A 21910-nucleotide genomic window follows, 5' to 3' on the forward strand; every position below is an offset into this window, starting at 1 on the left:
TTCTTCTTTTGTATTTATTTTTAAAGTAAAATACAAGTACACATTATCAAATGTAAAATTAATAATACTTCAGTAATGGACATAGAAATTAGTAATCGTAAGCATTCCCTAAGGAGTGATAGAGTTTTCTATATACATGATCACAAATATAGTATTCACGTAAAATTACAATACATAAAATTTTAAATTTGGTTGAATCTACACATTAAATAAAATTATAACTCTTAGTTTTAGTTATTATCGATGTGGACATAATGCCCATACACTCAGACCAATTGGTCCATTGTGCGCACATCATACCAAATTTTCTTGTTCCGGTTTACCCTCATACGTGTTATCATATTATATCTATCATTGTGTGGACCATCAAGTCACCCCTATGGATGACCAAAGAGTCCTGTCTTTCCGGCGAAATTAAGTATCTTTCTGGGTATTAAGTTTTTAATATCTTCTTTTTCAGGAAAAGTTTTATTCAAGTAGTTTGATCTTAGTGTGGACAAGGTTTCACATTCGCGCATAATGTGAAATGAGTCTTCCTCTTCTACTCCAAATTTCCTGCACAATGGTGATTTCGATACTCCCATCGCGTAAAGATGTTTAAGCAAGTGATCGGGTCCTATCAGTAGACCAGTCAAAGTGCTTATTTGATGTATAGTCATGCTATTAAGATCACCCAGCAATAGACCAGGGGTCTTGATAAACATTTTAGATTCTCTAGATACTATCAAGTACTTCCTGATTTTTCTTTGTTGTTCTCTGCACCAATTCTTAAGTAGCGCTTTGAGCGATTGCTCAGTGAATCCTACCATTGGTTCTGATCCAAAATAGGTGTTCTCTGCTCCTTTCCTGGCTAGAAAGTCAGCATTTTCATTTCCAGTGACACTGTTGTACCCTGGTACCCACGTTTGTGTAACTTTGTTGAACCTCGATAGTGTTTCTAAAGTTTCCCAGCATTCAAGGACAAGCATTGAATTCACCTGATCATTACAGAGTGTTTTCAAAGACGCCTGACTGTCACTTAAGATAGTTATATTCCTGTATACCAGCAAGTTCCGAGCCCCTACCAGTATAGCTTTCACCTCTTCTTGGAAAACAGAGGGTGTTGTGCCCAATGACATGTAAATAGAATCATTACCATTTATTGAACATTATTTCCCTTGAAGTCATACTTAGTCTAGTTAGGTTTTAAGAGTTGTTTGTAAATCAGTAAAAGTATTTTTATTTTAAGTTTCTTTGGGGGGGTTTTATTATATAATTAATTAAACTGCCACTTCGTGAAAAGAATTTTATAATCGGCTATATGGAACATCAAATCACGGGAAGTAAATTACTATCTAAAGGAGATTGTTTAAAAGTTTTAATCTATAATATGAGATTTACAAAATTAAATTTAAACGAAAGTGCTGCTCTAGTTATAAAAGAATGTTTAGTTTTTTGGAAGAAAGCTCGAATACCGACTCAAGAATCTCATAAATGTAAAGACAAGTTGAAAAAGTTGCATGAGGAATAGAGATCATTAACAAATAATGCCAAATAAATTTCTGAAAATTTAAGATAAAAAGAAAATACGTTTTGAGAAAAAATCAATGATTTATTTAATATAGCCCACCAAAGCGCACTCAAATTGATTAAAATTGAAGAAGATAGGCTATTTTTAAATAAACAAAGAGAAAAAAGATGTTCAAGTTCAATGTTGGGAGTAGATAGAAAAACGAAAATTTATTCGTGAAGAAGAGATTAACACTAGGCGTGATAAGTATTTAATTACGCCGTCTACGTCGACTGGTAAACTCAATTAAATTAATAAAACATACAATTATTAATTTTTTAACTTAAGACAGTAGAACTAAAAATTAATACTATATTTCACAGGAATTATACATTATTCAGATTTTAATGAATGCGATTTTCATGTAAAATTAAATGAAGAAAAAACATTCAAAATATTGGAGATGGTATAATTGATGATTCTGAGTCAGTAATGGAGTTTGTAAATGAAAAAAAATTTCAAAATACTGAAGTTCATACGTTAGTAAAACCTAAACGAGCTCGTAAAGAAATTTTAACACCACGATTAGCTGCAGCACTCGATAAGGGTAAAATAAGTCCAACGGTCCATTTACTTACAGCTTTTTTGGATTCAGCTGATTATATAATTAATCGTACATCTATCTGTAAAGCAAGAAATGATTATCGAAGAACTTACTATGAAAAGGTAAGAAAAAATTATTTAAGTATAGAAAAAGATGTTGTAACAATACATTGGGACACAAAATTATGTAGTAACATTATTTGACAAAAATTCGATAGATTAGCAGTAATTGCAACGTCCCATGTAGTTGATAAACTTTTAGGAGTACCATAAATACCCGCTGAAACTGGTTTAGAAATATGCTCCACTATTTAAGAAGTTATTGATAGCTGGAGATTGATTAATAATATCCAAGCGTTTGTTTTTGACACAACATCATCTAACACTGGGAAATTTAATGGTGCTTGTTCTTTATTAGAAAGGAAAATTGAACGAGATATATTATTTTCGGCTGTCGTCATCATATATACGAAATAATATTATCAACAGTTTTTACAATTTGTAAAGTAAGCGTCATGTGCAGGACCTGATATTCCGCTATTTAAAAAAATTAAAAATCAGTAGGATACCATTATAAAAACTGATTTTTCTACTGGAATTTCTCATGCTAGAGTTCGACATATTTTAAATGATGATATTGACGAGATTTTACAGTTTTGTTTTGATAGAATTGATTTATCGTTTCTGCGAGATGATTATAAAGAATTTCTTATTTTAATTATTATTTTTTTGGGCGGTGTCCCTCCAGAAGGAATAAAATTTAAAAAACCAGGAGCGTACCATTTAGTACGTTGGATGGCTAAAGGTATATACGGCCTAAAAATTTTCTTATTTAGAAATCAGTTTAAGTTAACTAAACTTGAGAAAAATTCCCTCGCAGAACTTAATTGCTTTATTATAAAATGTTACGCTGTGAACTTATTTACTGCCTCAATAAGTGAAATGACTCCTTTAAATGACATCAGATTTTTAAGAAAATTGCATGAATATTTTAAAATTTATAAAGATATTTCTAAAGCTACCATTGGGAAATTTTTAAATAATTTATATTATTTGAATGAAGAATGTTCATATTTTGCATTATTCTATCAAAGAGTAGAAAATGAAACAAAATTGGAAATTGCTAAAAAATTATGTGAAGACATCTTCGATAAAGAAGATTAAATAGAAGAAGACAATGAGACACCCAAAAAACTAATTTTAAAAAAAAGGTGATATTCCATTTTTTTTTAATGATGATAAAACTATTTTAGTTAAACTTATACGTAAAAAATCTCAAAAGATTCAATATAAATAGTGATTTTTTGGACTAAATGGACAAGAAATTAGCTTAATATCGAAAGTTTTTAATGTAAGGTAATGTAATATTTTTTTTTGCCTTTTTTATACAGGTATATGATATTGGGTGATGTGTGTATATCATTAGTACAATGTGGTGACGTAGTGCATTTTATTCCGGGGTGTCTCAACGTCTTGCAAGCTAAGTCTAACTGTTTAAAACCAGTCGCTTACTTGGGACGTATACCCGCCGTGCTTAGCAGTCATGCCATGATTAATAGCAGGTGGGTACCCGAAGACGTTCATCGTATTCTCGAATTGTAAAAGTGTAGGTTTAACTGTTTTTTTATTAATATCTGATTTTTTTTTTCTCTCTGTTCCCATTTAATATACAGAGTGATTTTTTTATCATAACCCACTCAATTACTTACAGAATAATAATAATTTATAAATTTTTTTTTATTATTACCTTTAGTTACACATTATTCTTGAATTATTAACTATGTAATAATTTTTAAGTTTATCCCTTATGCCTGGTAAAGGCGTCAACTTTGTTTTTTTAAATGGTAACACATATTTTTAATTTAATAAAATGTTTGAGTTTTTAATTTAATAGTAAATGGCATTTGAATTTTTAATATAACTTTATTAGCTTATTAGATATAAACATTTAAAGTTTCAAAATTTTGAGTTAATATACATGTATAATACACATGGGATTGTAAATACAGGTAGCTCATTGGTTTTTTATAATATTGCTATCACAGTCACGGATTGTTTATTATCAATTATGATTATCAATAGATATACTTTCTGTATTGTCAGTTAGTGTATTTATAAACTCATAACAATGTGCCTTACTACAATTGATAATAACAATGCTGTGTACCTGCTAATATCGATGTCATAAAAAACCAATTAGCTACCTGTATTTGTAATCCCTTGTGTATTATACCTATATATTAACTCAAAAATTTGAAACTTTAAATGTTTATATCTAATAAACAAATTAAGTTTCATTAAAAATTCAAATGCCATTTACTATTGAATTAAAAACTCAAACATTTTATTAAATTAAAAATATGTGTTACCATTTAAAAAAACAAAGTTGACACCCTTACCAGGCATAAGGGATGAACTTAAAAAGTATTACATAGTTAATAATTCAAGAATAATGTGTAACTAAAGATAATAATAAAAAAAAATTTTTTAATTATTATTATTCTGTAAGTAATTGAGTGGGTTATGATAAAAAAATCACCCTGTATAGACGAGGTTTTTTTGGTCGTTCGGTTTTTTGCCTCGTATTAACTTAACTTTTTTTTGTTTTTTTTTTTTAATAAAGTCCCCTTAATTTAACTTAACCATCATCTTATTTTTTTTGCGTGTTCCATCTTCAATGGACTCGTATATTTTTTTATCTTTCTTCCTTTAAAAAATCTAATCCCCTAAGTTTATAAGGTTCAGGCAATGGCCTTGTATAAGGTCATCCCTCATCATCATGGTTATGTAACAACTGTCACGAGGTTTTGGTGTACATCAACTATCAACGACTCAACGGACCTCAAATACAATTTTTTTATAAATATTTTTTTTTAAATTGCTATCATTGCGATGAATCATGTAGTTGATGTCACAATTCTTGATATGTAGGATGTATATATGTGCGTCCGTGTACGTACTTGTAACTACTCGATTTTTATTATTATAACTTCAATAAATATAAAGAATCCCATCACTGTTGTCTCCCTTCATGAGAAGAAATTTCTTATTCATGTTAATATTATTTTACTATGTGGTTTTTTTTGTGGCTACAATTTATTTATCCAACCCTCACTTGACCTACTTTTTTCAACGATACGTCAAATGTTTACAATTCGTATTTAGTTGAAGATATTATCCACTGTTGGGTAGAGTGTGGCACTCGTGTATGACCGGTTCGATCGTGTTCATGCTACATCCAGCCGTCGTTACTTTCTCCGCGAGCGACACAACCTTTTTTGTACGTAAACAGTACACTTGTCTCGCGCTTCTAGTAATCGGCATCCGTACAATTAGTAATTGCTCGCCTTGTAGTCTTTACTGATTTTGTTCAGTATTAGTTTCCGGTCAATAACTTTGCCACAGTCTCAATTTTTCTCAAACCGACATCAGATAAGTCATTAATTTATTATCATTTTGTAATTGTATTATATCATAAGATTAATATTGTTTTCGTATGTCAGTTATCCCCCCTTTCCCTTTATTTTTAAGAATTTCATTTGCAAAACAGTAAATATATTTCTTATTTTATATATACATAAACAGGTGTACCTATTTACTTATCCCCTTTTTATTTTCCTTTATTTTTTGTTTTGTTTGCTACAAAATAAACAACACTATCGCACAGTAACAGGCCATTCCCCTTTAATATTAAGGGGCTGCTTGTCACATTTTTTGGTCCTTGTCGACCCGGATTTTTGATTTTTTGTTGTTTATTTTTATTGCGTAATAATGCCACAAAGGAAAAACAAAAATGCACTAAACGAGCAGGCAGTGTGCACATTAACCCGCGCGCGACTCTTGCGCGATCGTGCGTTGAAATCTATATTTCATATACATGACACTGTTACCAACTCGCTCGCTGATCCGACTGAAATAGTAGTTCGGATTGAAGACATGAATACGTTGGTAACCCAGTTTAGGAACCAACAGCCCGATATCATAGATGCGCTAGTTGAAATCGATTGCTTTCATGAATATGATGCTATTGACTCTCCCGTTGTTGACAACATGGAAAAATTAGTTTTCGCCGTCCGCACTGCTGCCGCACGCGCAACAATGACCGGTCGTCGTGATATTATGACGTCACCAACTAATCAGCCTGTTAATTTGCCACCTATTAGCATGCCTAAATTCGACGGCTGCTTATATCAGTGGAGAACGTTTCCCGATACATTTCTCACACGCGTAAATGATAATGTTTCGATTGCAAGTGACATTGAGCGTTTTCATCATTTAATGTCATGTTTATCAGGAACGGCATCTGTAAAAAAAACGATACCTTTAATTGAAGCCAACTACCCTATTGCGTGGAAGGCACACAAAGAGCGTTTTGAAAATCAAAGGCTTTTGGCAACGGCCCATGTCGATAGATTGTTTTTTTAAGCCCATTGCCCAATAGTCGCTCTCAGCTTTATCGTCATTTTTAAACGCATTTAAAGAGAATGTCGCTGCGTTAAAAGAACTCGAAGTTACCGTACTCGCGGACTTCATTAATTTTTATATGGGCTCCCGTGTGCTTGACATAAATACTCGCCAACTATTTGAGTGCAGTGTATCGCAATCAAAAGTCCCTACATTTAGCGAGTTATTAGACTTCGTTAATCACCGATGTAAATTACATGAAAACATGAGAGGTGTTTCGTATGTACCGCCTAATAAGTCCGAAAGAAAATCAAATGTAAAATCATCATTGTATTCCGCTACTTCGGCATCTAACACATCCTCGAGTTCAATTATTAAAAAGTGTTTATTCTGTAATGATCCGTCACATGCCATTTATAAATGTAACAATTTTAAAAAGGCCACAGTTCAAAGTAGCGGAGATTTTCTACTGCAAAAAAAATTATGTTTCTCGTGCCTTAGTTCATCTCATATGTTAAATGCATGCCAGTCTAAGTCATCGTGCCATACATGTGGAAAACGTCACCACACAATGCTACATTTTAATCAAACCAATAATGACTCAATAACATCTCCTGTACAATCAAGTGAAACTTCATCGGACAAACCATCTACATCTAACACTAATACAAAATTTGCAGGTACAGCGCGCACGAATACAACTGTCGTACTAGGCATCGCTCGCGTTCGCGTAAGTGAACGTTTCGGGCAAATTCACGTCGTACGCGTATTCATACTCTTGGTTTTCCGTCTGCATTGGATACTCTGCTCGGGTGGATAATTGTAGGTACAGTCAGTCAGCCACAACAGACTTCGCTAGTTTCGTTGTCCATATGCTCGTCACCATCTATCGATTCTCTTATGCAAAAATTTTGGTCCGTTGAAGAACCCGTCGCGCCCGAAAACCCGACTACTGAAAATGAACAATGTGAACGTTGGATTGCTAAAACGACTACACGCGAAACCTCGGGGAGATTTTGCGTTGCCTTACCATTTTTCCATCAAGTACTTATGCACAGTGATGATGACATTTCACAAACCACTAATGTTTCTTATACATTTGGGCTTGGTGATTCGCGGTCAATTGCTCTTAAACGATTATTAAATTTAGAACGTCGTCTTATCAATGATTCGAAGCTTTATGCGCTTATCATTCGTTTATGCACGAATATCTATCGCTCGGACACATGAAGCGCGCGACTCAGACCGGTCAAAATTTTATACCGCACCACGCTGCAACAAAACAAGACGGCCATGTATCTAAGTTAAAAATAGTTTTTGACGCATCATGTCCATCATCTAGTGGTTTATCTCTTAATGATATATTGTGTATCAGTCCAAAACTTCAATAAGTGACATACTTATCAAAGGCCGTTTGAAAAAATTTTTATTTACAGCCGACATCGCGAAGATGTATCAGCAGATTTTAGTGCGTCCTTCTGATTGTGCCTAACAACACATATTATGACGCGATTCTCTTAATGACGAAGTAGTCGAATACGAATTGCTCACCGTCACTTACGGTATAAGTTCGGCACCTTTTCTTACAATTCGATGTCTCCACGAGCTCGATTGATTTGAAGGACTACGTTTTCCCGCCGCTTAAGGGATTTTGTCAAATACCACTTACGTCGACGACATTATAGCTGGAGCGGATTCTGTAGAAGACCTTCTTGTTATTCAAGAACAATTAATCGCGTTATTAAATACCGGAAAATGCATATTAAAAAAGTGGACCAGCAATTTTAGCCAAATTTTAGAGCGAGTACCTGTTGAAGACGCGCACAATTGTTGACATTCGACCTCAAAGGAGATCAGACAATAAAGGTACTGGGACCCTGATGGCGATTCATTTACCTATCATACTTACTCACACGATTGTCAACTAACAAAAAGATCTGTTTTGTCCGCTATTGCTAGACTGTTCGATCTGGTCGGTACACTAGGTCCATCCATATTATAGGCCAAGAGTCTTATGCAGCAATTGTGGCATGCTAAACTTGAGTGGGATATTCCTTTACCAGTAGATATGGAAAATTCATGGAATCGGTTTATAAATGAGCTCCCACGGTTAAATACTATTTCATTGCCCCGACATATTGACGTTCGTAATTATAAGGAAATACAACTCATTGGCTTTTCAGACGCATCGGGAAAGGGTTACGCCGGTTCTGTTTACTTGTGAGTTGTTTATTACACAGGTGATATATCCGTTTATTTCGTCACATGCAAAACAAAGGTAGCGTCATTAAAGAATGATAACGCTAATACATCTATGCCTTGACTGGAACTATGCGGCGCTCTCTTAGTTGCTCAAACATTGCATCGAATATATAACTGTTTAATGTCCGAAATACCAATTTCTGCCATTCATGGCTGGACAGACTCAACTGTAGTTTTAGCATGGTTAAAGGCTGACAAAAAGGATTTCAAAATTTTTGTTACCAATCAAGTAGCCAAAATACACAATTTATTACTGAATTGTAAATGGGCGTACGTTAACACGAAGGATAACCACGCTGACCCGGCATTCCGCGGGTTATTACTATACGACATGGTGCTATGTAAAATACATATAGACGGTCCGGCATTTCTACGTCTACCTATCAAACAATGGCCGCTGCGTAATTTTGAACTGTTGAAACCAGAGGAATTACCGGAATTTCAACAAAAGGCAATTGTGCTCACTATCGCTAATAAGGACACCACCGCCGATAGTATTATTATACGCTTTTCGACTCTACCACGGATGCAACACACAATAGCATCTATTCAACGATTACGTTTTTTACGATTACGTATTTCAAGGACCTTAAGAAATAGTTAGTTACACAAAGTCAAGTGACCCCAGCATCATTAGCCCAATTAGCTCCTTTTATTGATGAAACCTGTCTTATTCGCGTCGGTGGTCGTCTTCGTTACGCGTCATTAGATTCCGATGCGAAACACCCAATATTATTGCCGAAAATATATCACTTGACTCATTTAATTATTCAATATTATCACCAAGGATTTTTACATACAAGACCGAAATTAATTGCATCAATGATTCGACGTAAATTTTGGATAATCTCTGGTCGTAATGCTGTACGTCAATTTATTTATACATGTATCATCTGTGTTCGACATAAAGTGACTCGACCTAGTCCAATGATGGGCAATCTACCACCATCACGCGTCATTTCTCCGCGAGCTTTTCAAAATGTTGTGATCGACTATGGAGGTCCATATTTAATAAAGGAAAAGCGTCTTCGCAATACCAAAACCGTAAAGGTCTACATCGCACTATTTATATGTATGACGGTAAAGGCGGTACATATTAAAATTGTTTCTGACTTGACTACTGTAGCCTTCTTTGCAGCTCTCGACCACTTTGTCGCACGTCGCGGAATCCCTTTAGACTTATATAGCGATTGTAATAATAGCAATTACATCGGGACAGCCAAACATTTGAAGTTACTTCTGAATGATGTCAGTATACAAAATGCCATGATCACCCGAGTTCCGTGCAATTGGCATTTTAATCCCCCCGCCGCTCCTCATATGGGTGGGCTTAGGAAAGCCTCAATTAAAAGTTTTTTAGTCATTTTTAGTCAGTTTTTTAGGCGATTTAGTCATCGTCGAAGCCCCCAATCATTCACCAACTGACTGGCGCATGGGAAGAATCTTATATATACATCCCGCTACTATCCTACTACCAGTCTATAACATTCCAAATTTTTGGAATATTATAGCCTGTTAATATTCAAAATTTTTTGGTAACATGTTGCTATATAAATCACAAATCTAAAAAAAAATGATTTTTAGTTTCACCTGAATTTAACAATCGATTTTGACAATTATAATCAAAATTTATAATTTGCTCAATTTAGTAGATCTTTTTAAGAACTTTTTTTTCATTGGTTTTTTTAGTTAAAGTAAATTATTAAAATTAATTCAGTTCTGCATATTTTAATTGTAGAATCTTTTTAAACACCAAAAGTTAATTAGAAATGATTACTATGATTTCTATTTAAGTGATCTATTACGATAAAAATGCAATAAAATCGAGCATTACTAATAAATTATCTGTAAATAATAATTATAAAATTTCCTGAGTGCATATTAATCTTAACAAAACCATTTTTTTTCTATTTAATTACGTCAATTTGAAACTTACAAGTTGAGCTAAAAGTTATGGTAATAACTTTATTTTTTTTTTTATTATTATTATTATTATAAACTTTCTCCTTAAAGGGCAAAAAAAGTAGATTAAAAGTAATTACTTTTAACATATTAAAAATCATAATCAATAATAATTTGAAAACAATTAATTATAAAAATGATATAATATATAATTATATTTTTGAATCTAACAATTACTAATCATGTTATAAATAAGAAAATAGGAGTTCATTTTGCTTTCGTAATTATCTACCAATTTCTTAGAATTAAACACTATCTACACATTTGCATCGAAGTGTTTCTATTGATAGTGATTTTAATCACTGCAGATTAAATCTATACTAGACCCAACTAATAGTTGAATGGCCGGAGATACCTAGGGGCAACCGATGCGATGCTCCGGAGCCCCCGACTTCGGAGCCCCCTGGAAAAAAATAATCGAAATGTGCAAACCAAGCGTTTTTTTTTTCATAAACCGCAAATTATTTGGATTAATTTCGTTGAATAAACATAATTTGAGTTCTCGTGCGTTTTGTCTAAGTAGATCCTATTTTAAATTTCTGCGCGCTACATCTAGGAAACTTTATAGACACAACACCACATTGTGAAAATCGGGAGAGTACCATGGGTGAGTTCCAAAAGTCAAGTGAGTTCAACTCGCGCATTAATTTTATATCATCAAAAACCTGCGCGAGTTGGACTCACTTGACTATTGGAACGCACCCATATTATGTGCATAGCGTAACGGAATACGTCACCATGTGTTTTGTTATAGTTTAATCTCTTAAAGTAATAGTGAGGAAAATTTAAAAAAATAGTGAAAAGAAACAGTCAAATTCTCGGACCGCCTCAGTTGTGGAGCTTTCATATTTTACCATATATTAATTGAAATGGATTGTGATATCCTTCGATGTGTAAATATGAAACGAATTTACCAAAGCGGAGCACAAAAACGAAAAGAAAAACAAAGAAAGGTAGATGAAGTTGCAAAGAGTACCCAAAAAATGACTTCGTTGCTGTCACACGGTGCAGCAAGCACTACACAACAAGGTTTGTTTTTTTCTAATCCTACATGATCTTTCGTCTTGTAAAAAATGTTGATATCAATAAATATCATACAAATTTTGAATTGACATAAAAATTTTTGTGTCCAAGTGCACGGCAAACCCAAATCAAAAATTCTTTCGACTTAATTTATTTTGAAACAGTTCTATAATTAACGTGAGTCGATTGTTCCCTCTATCTTCTATTAAACTCGTAATTTGTTATGTGACCAACTAAAATGTAAACATGTAAATCGGTATATTTTGAGGTTAGGTTCTTTTTTATTACATAGCAGAAGTTATACACATTTAAAATACATTACAGTTTCGTAGAATAGGAAGTATAAATATAGAACAAAAAAATTGAAAAATTGCGTTGTTTGATTGTAGAATATATAGAATTTCGTAAAAAATAATTGAATTTTGTTGAATTTTACAATTTTTAGTGAGGCAAAAACATTTTTGCAGGTATTTTTTTATACAAATGTTTTATTTATCTGAAGAAATGTTACGTAAATGTGAGATCTTCTGTCAAAATATTTCATCTTCAAATAAGAAATTTTGTATTTTTCAAAATAACCTTTCAAAATTTGATATTTTTAACATTGCTTGATTGGATAGCTTTAGATGAGGGAGGTTCAAATCAAACAATTTAATAAATATTGCTATACAAATTTTTCAATAGTAAAAAAAACTTACAAAAAAGTAACCAAAAAACAATTTAGAAGTAATTTCATAATTTGAAATTTGAAAAACTTGAAAAATTTTTGATCCAAGTGATCAACAATTTCAAACTATCTTTGAGTGATTACTTTTTTACATTTGTGATTTTTGCATTAATTCAGAATCGAATGGAAATGAACAATGTGAAATTGGAGGGTCTAAGGATGCACTACCTATCGAACCAGAAACTCTAGCAGATTGTGAGCCACAGGAAAACGTCGGGGCAGAAAATTTGGTACATGATAAAATTCCGTCGATGAAAAAAAACGACTTCCCTAGCATCATCACTGATCCAGCTGTAATATCATTTTTGATTTCTTCTGGTTCTACTCAACCACGAGGGCCTTTTCCGAAAGATGATAAACAAAATAATCGCTGTTTTTCCGAGAACTATTACTCTGTTATAACTAAATCTGGTTTAAGGATAGTGCAAAATTGGCTTTCTTATTCTGAAAAGAATGATGTTATTTATTGTCTTCCTTGTTGGCTCTTTCCACAAAAAAGGTCGTTCGAAAACCCGTTCGGCACTTGCGGTATTAGCGATTGGAAACACTTGTCTGAACGTGTAAAAAGTAATGAAACATCTGAATGTCATAAGAATTCTTGCACAGTTTATGAGATGTGGAGAAAAAAAGGAACTATAGATATTGTATCCGTGGAAATTTTGCGCAAAGAACGTATGTTTTGGCGCAAAGTCTTAGAACGCATTCTGGATGTGACTATGATACTGGCTACTTGCAATCTTGCTTTTCGGGGATCGAGTGACAAAATAGAAGATTTGAATAAGGGGAATTTTCTTTCTATCATAGCGTTATTGGCCAAGTATGATCCGGTTATGAGTGAATTATTAGCGAAGTCTGCAGGTTCCACTAAATACTTAAGCCATCATATACAAAATGAAATAATTTGTCTTTTGACCTAAAAAGTTCATAATAATATAATTCGTGACATAAAAGATGCTCCATTTTTTTTCCTTCATTTTGGATACAACTCAAGACTCCAGCAAAATTGACCAACTGAACCAAGTCTTCCGTTTCGTAAAGATTATTTACAACTCTAAAAGGGAGCCAATTAATCTGAATATTGAAGAAGTTTTCATTTCATTTACTGCTGTGGAAGATCACTCTGCTTTAAGACTAGAAAAGCTTGTAACTTGTTCGTTCAAGCAGAAGGGTCTCCATTTTAAGAAATGTCGGGGTCAAGAATATGACGGCGCGGCGGTTATGAGCGGCCCTTATTTGGGATTGCAAAAAAGAATCAAAGATCTAGCTCCACATGCACATTTCGTCTATTGCGCCGTTCATAAATTGAACCTTGTACTGAAAGATGAAGTATCATGCAATGGAGATGTTGAGGCATTTTTTGAAACAATGCAAACTGTATACGAGTTTTTTGGTCACAGTATTAGTCGATGGGATAAGCTTTAAAGTGTTCATGAGTGAGGTTCTATGACTTTGAAAACATTGAATCCAACTCGCTATTGTGGAAGATATAATGCGATTTACGCTTTGAAGCAAATATTTTGTGATATTTTGAAGTCCTTTAGCAATATAATATTGAAAACTAGAAAATCGAGTGAAAGAAACGCAGCGGTAGTTATTCAAAAAAAAAATAGAAAATTTTGATTTCGTGTTTCTTTTTGTTCTTCAATTAGAAATTTTGGGAATTATGAATTTGCCTTCAAAAATGTTACAATCGGAAAAAATTGATCTTTTGGCTGCTCATGATCAGCTACGTAAATCTTTATTAAGTATTGAAAAATTAAGAAATCAGTTTGATTCATTGCTGACAGATGTTTCCGAGATTTGTGATAAGTGGAAAATCGAAAAAACTTTTTTGAAGAAAAGAATGCGTAAAGTCAAAATTCACTTTGATAAACTGTCTCAAGATGAAAGATTTGATGATCCTGAACAACGTTTTAGAATTACCATTTTCTACCCGATGATTGACAATATATTATCACAACTCCGAAATAGGTTTGCTGGAATGAATAATTTTTGGATACTTATCAATTGTTACAACCTCAGTTTCTAGCAAATTCGCCGAAGAGCGAATTAAAAATAGAAGCTGACAAGTTTTCCAAAACATTTCCGGTAGATGTGTCTTCTTCATTTTCCGCTCAATTGTTTTCTGTTAGATCAACGTTTTCAGATGAAATGAAAGATGTCAAAGAGTTGGCGTATTTTTTGATTATTCAGAATGCATCATTGTCTTCAAGTTATCCAGATGTTTGTACTGATCTACTTATGTTTCTCACCGTTCCAGTCACAACAACAAAAGACGAACGATCGTTTTCCAAATTGAAATTGATAAAAAACTACTTGCGAAGTACAATGCAACAAGAAAGACTGAGCAGTTTGTCATTATCATCTATCGAGAATCAAAGGGCGCGCGTGATTGATTCTGATAAGGTCATTGATCAATTTGTTTCTGTAAAAAATAGACAGAAGATATTTTAACATTTGTTACTTGCCCATAAAATCGTGTTGATAATGAGCTTTGATGTAGCATGATGTAAATATACAAATGCAAATTTTTCTGTTTAAAAATAAAATTTATATAAAATAACCATGTTCATATACAAAATTGTCGATAGAATCATAATGTTCTCAGAAACGATTAAAACTGTGATTAAAATTATTATACGTATATATCATCAATAAACGTATTAATCATCTACCCATTTATTTATTTCATTACTTACTGATTAAAATAGTTTGCTTGAGTACTTTTGAAAAATGATTAAATTTGCATAATAAATATAATTTAAAAATAGGGCCCCAAAATTACCTTTGACCAAGGGCCCCGTTTGCCCAAGCTCCGGCCCTAAGCAACTATGCTTACTAAGCAGTTTAGTAAGCATAGTTGGCAACTATGCTACGTCCCAACTGTGCCGTAACCCCACTGTGCTGGGTTTTTTTAAAACACTGTTATCATATTCATGATAATTAAATTAACACAAAAGTGCACAATTAGTATATAAAACATTTTATACCAAGAATAGTTGTGACGTCATGTATGTAACAATGCATACCATCGTCATCACCACCATCACTGCCCCCGAAAAAATTTTCTGGATGATGCTTATTGTGTTAGAAAATTATACCTTTTTGTCTGAACCTTTAGAATTGCGTATAGAAAGTAGAACTTTTTTAAAATAACTTTCAACAATATACTGGAAATTCTCCGTGCTTTAAATATATGTAAGAAAAACGTATGATTTCCGTGAACAAATTCTCGATTTTATATTTTTAAATTTATATTGCTATAATTTTGACAAAATGTATGGATCGATATTATTATTTTTTATAATTAATTTTTATATATTTCTTTCATCTGATACTATTTTTTGTAAATCAGATCATACCACTTTATATAAAGGGGGTCAAAACTTTAAATATGCGTATTGAAACTAGGACATTTTCATTTTAAGTTTTGAAAATGTTCCGTAAAGACTGACACTTTTATATATATCTTAAATTAAAGCTTATATAATATACTTTAATTTGAAAAAAAAAATTTGACCTCTGGATTTGTCTTCATGGTGAAAATGGCTACCGTATTCAAAAATTTGCTATTTTTGTGTTAAAATTCTGGGTTTTGTATTTTATTTTATTTTAAAATACCTTACAAGGGGAGTACAGATTTTCATAAATATTATATAAATAAAAAATTAATATAGTATAAAAAGTTAAACTTATTTAAATTTGTTTGCTTCTTTTAGTCGAGAAAAATAACTTTGAAATTTGAACTAGTTTAAATAGCCCATTTTTTCAGCCGACGGTACCAACGTACGGTTGCCGAGTTGGTAAAACTTGTATTTTACAAGCTTGGGTACGAGGTTCCAACCCGCGTATTGCAATGATTTTTTTGCATTTTTTCTTAATTTTTTTTTAAGTTAGAATAAATTTTCAACTGCTTTAATTTTTATCTCATTTAGATTCAATAACTTCAATAAAGATCAAGGATCCCATCACTTTAGTCGTCCCTTGTAAGAAGAAATTTCTTATTCGTATTAAAATTATTTTACTATATTTTAAGTTTTAGCTTCGATGCAAAGATGAGAAGATATTTTTTTGTGACTATCATTTAATTTCTCTGCTCAAACTTGACCTGCTTTTTTCAACGATACGTCAAATTACTACAATTCATATCTAGTTGAAGATATTTTTATATCTTCAAACTAAAGATATATTTATAAAAATTGAAAAAAATTCTAATTTATCAATTAAACAGTTACATACCCCATGTACTCCATACAGACAATTAAAATCATTCATTTCTAATGTTTTCAAAGTATTTATTGACGAATCAAGTTTGATATGATAATTTGATATTATAGGTTTCAACTACAAAATTAAATCATTTTACTTTGTAATTTAATCAATTTTTTACTGTATTTGTGTGTACTACTACTAGTCTATAATATTACAAATTTTTTGGTAACATGTTGCTATATAAATCATTTCTAAGAAAAATGATTGTTAGTTTCTCCTGAATTAATAATGGATTTTTACAATTATAATCAAATTTTATTATACGCTCAAATGAGTAAATCTTTTTAACAACTTTGTTTTGATTGGTTCATTTAGTTAAAGTAAATCATTAAAATTAATTAAGTTCTGAATATTTCAATTGCAGAATCTTTTCAAACACCAAAAGTTACTAGGAAATNATTTTTAAACACCAAAAGTTACTAGGAAATTATTACTATTACTTCTATTTAAGTTATCAATTACGATAAAAATACAAAAATATATTGAGCTTTTCTGATAAATTTACAATAAATAGTAATTATAAAACTTTCTGACTGCATATCAATCTTAACGATACAATTTTTTTAATTCTCATAAAATTTTCTATTTAATGATGTCAATTTCAAACTTGTTATTGAGCTAAAAGTTATGGTAACATATTCAATTTTTTTTACTGTAAACTTTCACAAAACTTTATCAAAAATTTTTCATCAACTTTAAAGAACCAAAAAAAAAGGTTATAAATGAAAATTTGGACTGATTATTTTTAACATATTAAAAATCAAATCAGTAATAATTTGAAAACAAGTTTTTTTTTTTTTAAATTATTTTTTTATATGTAATTGGTAATAATATAAAAAATTAGAAGTGATAGAAAAAGTGTAATTACAGATTTGAAAACAACGCGAAAAGTTGATTTAGAGAAGTATATTTTTGCTTCTGGTGAAAGTTCCTTGTAGTACAGTGCATTTATTTATAGTAACAAACAGTTTTTATTGAAAAATATTGTATCAAGCCCTTTAAATTTTTATACACGTAAAAGTAAAGCAAAATATAACTTCTTTATTATTTTTATAATTTCTCCGTATAAATTACAATATTAAATTATTGAATATCAATTTCATACTAAATTTAATAATTATAATTAGTATTTATTCATATATTATATTTTAAAATCAAAGAACTACTAATTAGGATCAGAAGCGTATTTATGTATTTACCGCTTATAGGCCTGTAGAAAATTGCCGCCCTTAATTATGATAAAATAAAATTTAATTAGGTAGGTATGCAAAACAAATTGAATTTATATTTTAAATACAAAATCATAATTATTAAAATTGGAAAAAAAGGAATAACAAAATATTGGTATCGGAATATTTTAAATTTATTACATAATAAATTGCTGATTTCCTATTAGACGATCGGTTTACGTCGACATTTGGTTCTTGCAAATGTGTCTATTAAATCTTCACAATTCAATTCGCTTAGCATNAAATCTTCACAATTAAATTCGCTTAGCATTTCATTTTCTATCGAAAATAATGCTAAATTATTCAACTTGTCATCAGTTTGGGTGACCTTAAATAGTTTTTTACGCGTTTGAGGCATGAAAACGATCTCTCGGTAGTACAATTGGACACTGGTACACTCACAAAAATCCTTAATGCTGTGTCAATATTTGGAAATATTTCAATGTGTAAACTTTTTTCTCTTAAATACTGGCACAGTGTGATAGGAGTTAAATTATTTACGTCAATATCGATATCACTATTCAATAAATAAGATTGTAAATGTAAGCATTCTGACGAAAAAGTATTGTCTAAATCATTCGGGTACATTTTTTGCAATTTCTCAGCAAACTTAACTATTTCCAAAGAATTTAAAGATGTAATTTTTAGTAGTACTTCAAATATATCACAAAACGCTTTGAAGGCCTGTTGTCTTTTCTTAAGTTCATTTGTCATCTTATCAATAATTACGTAAAATGTTTCAACTCGAAATTTATCCCTACCAATTAACTCGGTTGGTTGCTCAGTTTTTTCATCGAAGTGTAATTTTTTTTTTTTTTGTCGAGATATACCAAAATTGTACTCGGTAGTCTTTGATATTTTTTTTGCTCTAGTTTCATATTCATCAAAATTATCTCGGGTTTTTTGAACTAGATTAATTAGTGATGTATAAATCTGAGAAACTTTATCATTTCCAATTTCAACACATTGTAATTGTTTATTAGATGCATTAAATCGTTCTAATATATGATTCCAAAAAATCATCATAAATGATGTTTCTAACTTTTGCATTTGATTATAAAGACCATTTGACTCATTTCGCGTAACACATTTTTCAAAAGTGTCATCCTTGATAGTGATCAATGCGTTAATAATTTCATCCCACGAATTATATAATGCTCGACATGCGTCTGCGCGAGCCGACCACCTGGTGTTTGATAAACTCTTAATTGTATTAGCATTACGTTTCATATTTAATTGCAAAATTGACCATCTCTGCGTTGATGCGGAAAAAAAATTATATAATTGTTGTATAAATCCAAAAAAAATTGATGCTTGTGGACAACTTTCTGCAGAAGATATGCCAACCAAATTTAACGAGTGAGCGCTACACGGTACGTAATAAACTAGTGGATTAATTTCTTTGATTCGAGCCTGAACTCCACTGTATTGACCTGACATATTACTAGCATTATCGTAGCTTTGCCCTCGACAGTCAGAAATGTCAATATCATGAGATTTTAAAGTATTAATAATGACATTAGTTAAATCTAAAGCTTTATGTCCTGGATTTGAAACAAAACATAAGAATCGTTCTACAGGAAGACCAGTTGCGAGGACATATCTCACCATAAATGATAATTTGTCGACGTGCGAAATATCTGGCGTCGAATCAATACTTATGGAAAAATATTTTGATATTTTTAATTCTCTAACAATATTATATTTTAATTTTTTCATCATTAACAAAATAAATTCGTCACATATAACGTGAGATAAATATGACGTAGAGCCACTGCCTTTACTTCCAAAACGAACTATATGATCGGCTAAAAACGGATCAAATTTTGCGATTAATTCGAGTGACATTAAGTAATTACCGTTGTGTACAGAACCAAAACACGAATCATGTCCTCGAAAAGGAAGACCACGAGAAGCTAACGATTTAATAGTTTCGACTACCCTTTTCAACACATTTCTCCAATATTCGATTTCTGTGTCTAATTGTTTAATCAATGAATTATCAATGCGCCCCAAGACATTACCTCTATGTTTTAAATTCATAATAGCATCTCGGTGCTCTTTACTATTTTCATGGTAGCTGAAACGGACAGTAGCATTTTTCCAATCATTGAACCCTTCAGTAACAAGTTGAGTTTCTAAAGATGTTTAAAATATCCGACAAGGCCCACAAAAAACTACTCCTAAACTTGGAGAATAAACTAACCATGAACGAACAATTGTTTCTCCATTAATTAATCGTCTATTAAACATAATTTTGGTCAAATATCTTGTTTTATCAGAATATATCCGTTTCGAGTTAATAAAGTCATTTGTCATATTTTGATTAAAACCATTTTTTGCAATATAGTCACGAAATTCGTCGTTAATAACCCATTTAGCTGGGTCTATCTCCAAAATGGTTTCATTTACTATCATATTAGTCAACTCATTTGACTCACAACTACCTTCTGGTTCAACATTATCCACTTCAATAGATTCACTAATTATTGTTGTTTCACTGTCACTAACCTGAAAATCTGTTTTCTTCATATTAATATCCATAATGTTACTACTATTACTACTACAAACACCAGAAGTAGAAGCTGGATTTTTAAAAAAATCAGTCAATTTTTGTGTTTTATTTAAAACATTTTGCAGTTTTTCACTTTTTAATTTGGCAATTTTTTTGTATTGGTCACCACTTAACCGTTTTCTATTCGAACTCATGCTCACAAAATAAAAAGAATATTTTCGAAAAAAACGACGACACAGCTGCAGCGGTACGCACTCAGCACTTTGCAGCACGGTCAGAACGCACAGGCGACAGTACGATAGACCACAGACTGAAATCACTTCTCATTTCTCAAGTAATAAGATAAAAGATCGGTCAAGAAATTTTTCGTAGAACCACTGCACTGAATGTTGATATTATTAGATTGTTAATATGTACTGTAGATAACTCACTGACCATTTTTTTGACGGCGACGGCGTGAATATTTCCGGTAGACAGCGATAAGAAACTTTAAAAATAAATAAATTCGAAATTTATTTGGAACCAATGCCATTGTTTTCAATACTTTAAGATACTTTTGTTGGCTGAATAAAAATAAGTTTCACCGAGTTAATATACATGGTCATCATTATTGAAAAAAAAAATCCCATGAAAAATTTGCCGCTGTAGGCACGTGCCTATAGTGCCAGCATATAAATACGCCACTGGTTCGACTATTTATTACAAAAAAGACACCGGTACGCATCGGACAAATGCGCTTATCACTATACTACATACAAAGTAAAACAACAAAAAAAATGGATCGAACAGTAATATTTTTATTTGTTCATTGATACAACATTATTTCGGTGGCCAAATAACTATAGGGTAATGTTGTTATATTTCTGTAATCAAAATTAATAACCTCTTAACATTAAATTGCTGTGTGGGTATAGAAGGATAACTATACATTTTTTTGTTATTACGATAGCCATTCAATTCGATTCTCTTATTATAAATAAGTCTTTAGTACATTAATGCCGTGATGCTATGCAAATTGAAAAACTGTTAAAATTTCTTAATTTAATTTACAATTTAATAGCTAAAAACTACCCTTTTTTGGTCAATATTCGACTTCAAGTCGGCACGGGTTAAGCTTATGTCATCGGCCTGAAATTTTTTGTAACCACTTTTTATATGTATACACACAAATTTGGCGCGTATGCCCGAAGAATTCCCAAAATTTTAAAAATAAGGGACATCCTAATATATATATATATATATATATATATCAATATCAATATCAAGTTTTTTCAATTATTAAAGAATTATCAAAAGTGAAGAGTCAGTCATGTATATCATAAGGGATGACTAACAATTTTGCTCAATTTACCATTTTAGCTTCGATGCGAAGCTGAGAAGGTATTGGTTTTACTATGATGTGTTTTTTTTTTTTTGTGTCTGTT

The 21910-nt window shown here is 31.6% G+C and overlaps 2 protein-coding genes across 2 annotated transcripts; both read left to right on the forward strand.

Moving 5' to 3' along the window:
* The first annotated feature begins 12583 nt into the window (after nucleotides 1-12583).
* Nucleotides 12584-15017, forward strand: LOC126895898 (uncharacterized). Its single transcript, XM_050668223.1, has one exon. It carries the CDS (start codon nucleotides 12722-12724, stop codon nucleotides 13385-13387), a length of 666 nt encoding a protein of 221 aa, XP_050524180.1. The 5' UTR covers nucleotides 12584-12721; the 3' UTR covers nucleotides 13388-15017.
* Nucleotides 14134-14924, forward strand: LOC126895659 (uncharacterized). The gene is made up of 2 exons (XM_050667790.1): nucleotides 14134-14380; nucleotides 14500-14924. Exons 1-2 carry the CDS (start codon nucleotides 14134-14136, stop codon nucleotides 14922-14924), a joined length of 672 nt encoding a protein of 223 aa, XP_050523747.1.
* Nucleotides 15018-21910: the final 6893 nt, after the last annotated feature.

Source organism: Daktulosphaira vitifoliae, unplaced genomic scaffold, assembly GCF_025091365.1.
Source record: "Daktulosphaira vitifoliae isolate Bord-2020 unplaced genomic scaffold, ASM2509136v1 Scaffold_1, whole genome shotgun sequence".
Lineage (NCBI taxonomy): Eukaryota > Metazoa > Arthropoda > Insecta > Hemiptera > Phylloxeridae > Daktulosphaira > Daktulosphaira vitifoliae.